We start from the raw sequence: 7,947 nt of genomic DNA, 5'->3' as shown, positions 1-7,947 counted from the left end.
CATGGTCTCTTCAGTATAAAGGGCTCTTCTTGATTTGATGTTGCCATTATGGGAAAAAAGACAACTCCTTACACTGATTCAGTCTGAGGGTCAATATTTCAACAAGGCAAAATCTCCTCCTGTCTCAAGAAATCACTGGTTCAAGATGAAGACTTGGTTACTTATTTCAGTGCTCAGATTGATGTTCATAGGTGATGAAATGAATTTTTAAGAAGCTGTATACATTTTTTCAGTGTAACTTCTTTCTATGGCCACAAAGGGGCAATGCTGCTTCGGAGATTACTGTAATGCTTGTCCCACAAACACATATTCTTCAAGTAGCCATAAAGGATCCCTTAAAAATCTACTAAATTATTATCTCCTATTATGGTTCTGTTTACATCTATCAATCATGTATGAAAGTATGTAAGTTTCTATCTATCCATCCATCTACCTAGGCAGTATCTAGGTATACTGTAGTCTAATACTTTGAAAATATGGCTTTGAAAATCAACACTTCTCTTAATGATGCATGTTGTCCTCAAGGATATGGCCACATTTAGCTTCTCTAATATAAATGTATACCACACTTAGTTAATCTGTGCCTAGAGTTCAGTCCTCCACCTTTATGGGAAATGTAGTGGTATAAGTTCCAGTTCAAGTATCACCTTCATTAAAACTGTTACCTGGCTGAGTTGAGAAGCAGAGTTTATTACGTTTTTCTTTGTCATATCTTAGAGATACACATTTCTCCTTAGTAGCGTTTTTCTGATTGTACTTGAGTATTGGGCCTCAGTTAACTGAAGATGGGAACTGTCTCTTTCCTTCTTGAGATCCAAGTATTGAATATTAAGTAGTCACTTAGCAGCACTCATTAAATATATATTGAGATGCATTCATGAATGAATAAATGAAAAAGAAAACATATCAGAAGTCTAACAAACAATAAAATTTCCCCTTAGAATGATGGGGTAGATGGGATTAGACTGAGGAATGAGAACTTTTATTATTTCTCCTGTTGGACTGTCATGATATTTTCTTTGATTGAATTTGAGATGACATCAAATACAGAGAGAAAATTCTGGGCTTCAAAAACATGTGCTCCTTATATACTTTAACTTTATAAATAGATGGGGCAAATAGATGGGGAAAGAGTGGAAACAGCAGCAGACTTTATTTTGGGGGCTCTCAAATCACTGCAGATGGTGACTGCAGCCATGAAAGTAAAAGATGCTTGCTCCTTGGAAGAAAAGTTATGACCAATCTAGACAGCATTTTAAAAGGCAGAGACATTACTTTGCCGACTAAGGTCCATCTAGTCAAGGCTATGGTTTTTCCAGTAGTCATGTATGGATGTGAGAGTTGGACTGTGAAGAAGGCTGAGCGCCGAAGAATTGACTCTTTTGAACTGTAGTTTTGGAGAAGACTCTTGAGAATGCCTTGGACTGCAAGGAGATCCAACCACTCCATCCTAAAGGAAATCAGTCCTGAATATTCATTGGAAGGACTGGTGTTGAAGCTGAAACTCCAGTACTTTGGTCACCTGATGAGAAGAACTGACTCAGTGGAAAAGACTGATGCCAGGAAAGATTGAAAGGAGGAGAAGGGGACAACAGAGAATGAGATGGTTGGATGGCATCACTGGCTTGATGGACATGAGTTTGAGTGAACTCTGAAAGTTGGTAATGGACAGGGAGGCCTGGAGTGCTGCAGTCCATGGGGTCGCAAAGAGTAGTACACGACTGAGTGACTAAACTGAACTGATCTCTTCAATAGACTTTAATTTGTGTTTGTAATAAAAAAAAAAAAAAGAGAGAAAAGCTCATCTTGTGATTTCATGGGAGTCCCTCTCTTCGCCTTTGTAAAATAATGTAATCCCTGTTAAGATATCAAGTTGTCCTGATACATGATTTTTAACCTTCTCGGAAATGTGAAGAAAGGGGAGAGAACTTCTAAACTAAGCATATTCCATGTGGAAGGAGGGGATTTCTGCTTTTCAGTGAAAGTAATTTTGAGCAAGTCTAAGATAGAGAAAATTGGGAAGTGCTTGTTTTGAAAAAAAAAATAGCTTTAGTTAAAAGTACTTGTGAGAAGGTGGGGCCTCTTGAAAGAATTAAAACCGATGCGAACCTTAAGTCAGAGTTCTAGCTGGCTGAGGAGACCAGAAGAAGAACCTGAGCTGTCATTGAACTTTGGTGCCAGGAACAATGGACAAGATGCTGGGAGCATCATTCTTAATTCTGTGTCTTCAAGTAGACTGTGAGTTATGATGGAGAAACCCTAGGATATCTTATTAATTTGAAGGAGTGAGAAAACTGGGGTATGGACAAATTCATGCAGATAGAAACTTAAGGAAATATCAGTTTGTGGACTAATGACTTTTTATCTCTTTAAACAGGGGTGAGCGGACAACAGAAGGAAAAAAGCAGCCAAGAGCAGGTGAAACAGAGCCCTCAATCTTTGACAGTCAAGGAAGGAGAGATTTCCATTCTGAACTGTAGTTATGAGAACAGTTTGTTTGACTACTTCCCATGGTACCGGCAATATCCTGGTAAAGGCCCTGCACTCTTGATAGCCATACGTTCAGTTATGAATGAAATGGAAGATGGAAGACTCACAGTTTTCCACAATAAAAGTGCCAAACAGCTCTCATTGCACATCGCAACTTCCCAGCCTGGAGACTCAGCCACCTACTTCTGTGCAGCAAGTGCACAGTGCTCCCCAGACACCTGCAGCCTGTACCCAGACCTGCAGCCGAGGCTCCAGACACACCTGCTGTGCAGATGAAATATACACATATACATGTTTGTGCATAAAAAGTCCTAATATAAGGAAACTGAAATTATACAGAATTTATTCTTTCACCAAATTGGAATTGATAGAGAAAATCAGTTGTGAAAAAATGTCTCTAAAAACTCCCAAACACTTGGAATTTAGGCACTAAATTTAAAACAACTCATACGTATGTTTAAGAAGCAGTTACAATGACTGTTAAAAAGTATTTGAAAGAAAATATAGAGAGAACACAAACATATACATATGTATGCTGCTGCTGCTGCTGCTGCTGCTGCTGCTGCTGCTAAGTCGCTTCAGTCATGTCTGACTCTGTGCGACCCCATAGACGGCAGCCCACCAGGTTCCCCCGTCCCTGGGATACTCCAGGCAAGAAGACTGGAGTGGGGTGCCATTACCTTCTCTGACATATGCATGAGGCACAGCTAAAATAATACCTAGAAGGAAATTTATCTCTTTTAAGTACTTTTATTACCAAAGAAAAAAGGTTGAAAAAATTATCTAACCTTTCAACAAAAGAAGATAGAAAAGAAATATAAAACCCAATATATCTAAAAGAAAGGTAAAATTAAAAATTCATATTGGTGAACTCTAAAGCAAACAATAGAAATAATCATTAAATATAGTTACTTTTCTTAAAATGATTAATATCATTGATCTATTCCTAGCTAGAATTATCAAGGAAATTATCAATATAATAAAAGAAAATATGAATTATACACATGAGAAAATCATATGCAGTGTGAAAATGGTAATTCAGCAATATTATTAATAAATTTATGCCACTGGGTAATACTATAGTAGTAGACTCACACAAGGAGAAAGCTGATTAATAAAACTGATCTGTTTCTAGGTAGAAGTATCAAGGGAAAAAGAGAAAAAGCATAAATTATGAATATAAAGAATGAAAAAATAAACCATAGTACAGATGCTAAAAGAAATTAAAAAATCATTGGCAAGTTCATGTCACTGAGTAAGAGTATAGAAGTCAACCCATACAAGTGGGGAAAATTGATTTTTTTGACAAAGGTGCAAAGACAATTCAACAGAGGACAGTTTTATCAGCAAATGATACTGGGACAAGTGGATATTAATATGCAAATAATTGGAACTTGGCCTAAATCTCACACCTTATACAAAACATTGAATTCAGTTTCAAATGGATCATACATTCAAATGTAAAACTATAAATATTTTAGAAGAAACCATAAGAGAAAATCTTTATAATGTACAGTTAGGCAAAAAGATTTTTGACATGACACTAAAAGCACAATCCATAAAAAAAACTTAGATTTCATTAAAATGAAAAACGATTGCTCTGTGAAAGTTATTACTAACAGAATGAAAAAGACAAACCACTGAATGGCAGGAAATGTTTGCAGACTATATTTCCATCAAAAGAGTGGTATTCAGAATACAATGGACTTCTAAACTCAGCAGGAAGAAAACAAACAATCCAGTTGAAAAATGAACTAAAGACTAACACAGGCACTTTACCAAAGAGGATATGTAGTAGGGATAAAAGCATATAAATAAGTATATGAGCAAATGTTCAACATCAATAGCCGTTAGGGAATGTAAATGAGAGACACAATGAGATAGCACTCCACGACTGTCATAAAGGCTAAAACTAAAAGTATTAACAATACCAAGTTCTGGCAACGGTGCAGAGAAATTGGATCACTCATGCATTACTGGTGGGTGAATGGTACAGTCATTCTGGAATACGGTACATCAGTTTCACACAAACTTTCACACAAACACTTTCCTTACAACTCAGCAATCACACTTGTGGTACTGATGCTTGAGAAATAAAAAAAACTTATGTTCATACAAAAATCTGTAGATGAATATTCATGGTAGCTCTATTTGTGACGGCCCCAAACTGGAAACATCTTCATTGGGTAAACTGATGGATAAATAGACATATTATTTATAGATTTTCCTCAACTTATGATGGAGTTATGTTCTAATAAACCATTGTAAGTTGAAAATATCGTATTAAGGAGAAAAAAGCATTTACTACATCTAACCCTCCGAACATCTTATTTTAGCTTTATTATGCTCAACAGTTACATTAACTTACAGTTGGAAAAATCATCTAACACAAAGTTTATTTTATAGTACAGTATAGAAAAATCTCATGTAATTTATTGACTGCTGAGCTGAGAGTGAAAAACAGAAAGGTTGTGTGGGTGCAGAAAGGTTGTTTATGCTCCTGATTCTGGGGCTGACTAGAAACTCAGCTCACTTCCAGCATCACCTGAGAATATCAGGCTGCATGGTGCTAGCCCAGCAAAAGATCAGAATTCAAAGTGTGCTCTCAACTGAATGGCTTTCTCACCGCCATAAAGTCAATAAGCATAAGTCAAACCATCCTTAGTTGGGGAAAGTCTGTAGTGATTAAAAGGAACAGATTACTGAGACATGCAATCAGCTAGACTGATCTCAAGAGTGTTATGCTGAGTGGAAAAAAGTCTATCTCAGAAGGCTACTTGATGTATAACACTTACTGGATAGTATGGTTATGATCCAGAATGATTCCATGCATAAGGTGTGATTCTACTTACATGACATTCTTAAAAGGAAAAATATAGAAATGAAAAGGAGATCAGTAGTTGCCAGGGGTGATCAGGGATTGCAGGGGTGAGAACGTGTGCAAAGGGACAGTTTTTAGAGCTTTGGGACAGTTCTGTATTGTGATTTCTGTGACAGTTACAAGAACCAACACATGTGATAAAGTCTCATAGACTTATGCATCAAAAAATGCCTGTAAAAACTGGTGAATCAGAGTAAGTCCTGAGTTTTGATAAAAATTTATCAGTATCAATTTCCTTATATTTATGTCTGTAATTATTCTGTTAATATATATATTTCATTTTATCATGCTACTGCCTAGGCTGCTGTGGGCATCCATGGTCTCTTCTACTTAGTTATAAATAATTGCAAACCAGGGCATCAGCTGCCTGTCTGCACTCCGAGGTGAAATGAGACAGAGGAGTAGACATCTCAACTAAATGCACACTTTTATTCCTGCATCCCTAGTTACCTTGTCCTAAAGTTAAAGGACTGGCACTGTTTTAGAGAACTTGTCTGTACTTTCCTTTCTACTTGTCTATTTACCTTTGACTATTTTATGTTAATTCTTCCACTAAAACAATGAAACCAGATGGAAGATTGACAGTTACATTCTACATGATCTGGTAACAGTATACAGAACTTCAGTCACCAGCTTCTGTGGTATTGACAGGTACTAAGTGTCTGCAGCCTGTAGGTACCAAGTTTGGCAGGAGTGCATTATAGCATTGTGTCACAGAAAGATCTGGAGTGCTTCTATTGACTTTATTTCACAAAGAGAAAAATAATGAGCCACTAACAAGTGAGACTGAACTCTCTGGGACAATTACATAGAAAACGTGACATGAGGACAACTCTAGGACACATGGTCTAAGAAGCATGATTGAACTTTGAGAGGCAGCAGGTCTGAATACCCTGATCCTTCTCAAAGTCTAATAAGTAAGACTCAACGTCAGCCTTACAGCTGGAAGACTCCACAAAATACTTTTGTGCAGTCTGGGAACTCACAGTGCTTGAAGTAATGGGAAAGCTGTACAAAAAATGTTTTATTCCTGTTATAATTTCATAACACTTAGATAATGGAATACATTCCGAAAGTCAGAAGGACTGATTTGTTATTGTTTGATCTTGAAGTAACTTATTTATAGGAAAACCTAACTAGAGCTCTAGAACCCAGTAAATAAGAGATATATTAACTATTTGGATAAGATTGCCTTTCATTAAAAAAGATGAAGTTCTATGAGCTTCTTAAAAGAGTCATTAGACACTGGATGGAGGAAAGTTGGCATAGGCTTAATGATGACCAGTAAATAGAGTATAAGAAGGGTTCATGGCATATACTAAATTATGCTCTAAATGGGCTGGTAAAGTTATTCTGCTGATCAATTACCAATGTATGTCAACTTGTTTATTCTTCAGTTCTGCTCAACTCAAACCTTTCATGGGAATTGCTTTTTTTAGGTCCCTTTCAGATACTGCATAGGTCATTAGTGATCAGGTAATTCATGACCAGAGAAAGACAAGTAGACAAAATAAAGGTCTGTGGTGAGTCAGACTTTTTCTCATCTGTGCACAGACCACGTGGTCTACAAGCATGACAACTCCCACTTCCTGTTGGGGGAGTCACGCAGGTATTGGGTACTATGTATTTGGGCTACCAGGTACTCAAAGACACTGAACTCTCATCTTGAGGCAGAACTGAGCACACTTGTGCACGGGATTCCATGCCTCATGCAGCTCTCCAGCCTGCTCTGGGTGCTCCTGGCCGTCACCTTCTCTGGTAGGGATGCTTGCAAACATGGGTGTGAGTGTTCAGGGTGAAAGGCCTGCACACAGGCACGTGGTGATTCACAGGGACTTGGGGAGGAAAGGAGGATCGGAGGGAAGCATATCTATTATAATTTCAGTTTGGGTTTTCTTCGGGTCTCAAATTAGTCTAATGCCTACATTATTTTGTTCACTACTTCAGCTTGGTTTTCTGATTTTTTCCACAGGATCTGGTGTGGCTCAGAAAGTTACCCAAGACCAGCCATACATAACCAGTCAAACAGGGCAATCTGTCATTCTGAACTGTCGGTATGAAGTAAGGTGGAGTGGGTACACGCACTACCTTTTTTGGTTTAAGCAACTTCCCAGTGGAGAGATGACTTTCCTTATTCGTCAGGAACCTTCTGGCCCGAATGCAAGGAATGGCCGCTACTCTGTAAACTTTCAGAGAGCACAGAACACCATCAGCCTCACCATTTCTGCCTTACAGTTGGAAGACTCCGCAAAGTACTTTTGTGCAGTCTGGGAACTCACAGTGCCTGAAGTAATGAGAAAAGCTGTACAAAAACCCTAGAGCTTAATAAGAGAGAGGCCCCCTGCTGCAGGACCCCAGCTGAAATGCGCACCTGCAGACCTCAGACAAGAAATGGTGGTCCTGTGGTTGCTTCATCTGTGGTCTGGATCAGAAGATATAATTTTAAACAAAAACTCCTTCCATGTCATTTGGAAACAGGTGTCCAGAGTAACTTTCTACTAATACATTCTCGGTCTTGAATTTTTGACTTTATTTTTTAATTTAAATGTATTTATTTTAATTGGAGGCTAATTACT

At 37.9% G+C, this 7,947-nt stretch overlaps 1 gene segment (V, D, J or C); it reads left to right on the top strand.

The window, feature by feature from the left end:
• Positions 1–2,116: 2,116 nt before the first annotated feature.
• Positions 2,117–3,015, top strand: LOC114115803 (T cell receptor alpha variable 23/delta variable 6-like). The segment is given in 2 exon segments: positions 2,117–2,238; positions 2,378–3,015. Coding segments are annotated over 2 exon segments (441 nt in total).
• The last annotated feature ends 4,932 nt before the right edge of the window (positions 3,016–7,947 follow it).

Source organism: Ovis aries, chromosome 7 (assembly GCF_016772045.2).
Source record: "Ovis aries strain OAR_USU_Benz2616 breed Rambouillet chromosome 7, ARS-UI_Ramb_v3.0, whole genome shotgun sequence".
Taxonomy (NCBI): domain Eukaryota; kingdom Metazoa; phylum Chordata; class Mammalia; order Artiodactyla; family Bovidae; genus Ovis; species Ovis aries.
This window is presented reverse-complemented; position numbering and strand designations above follow the sequence as displayed.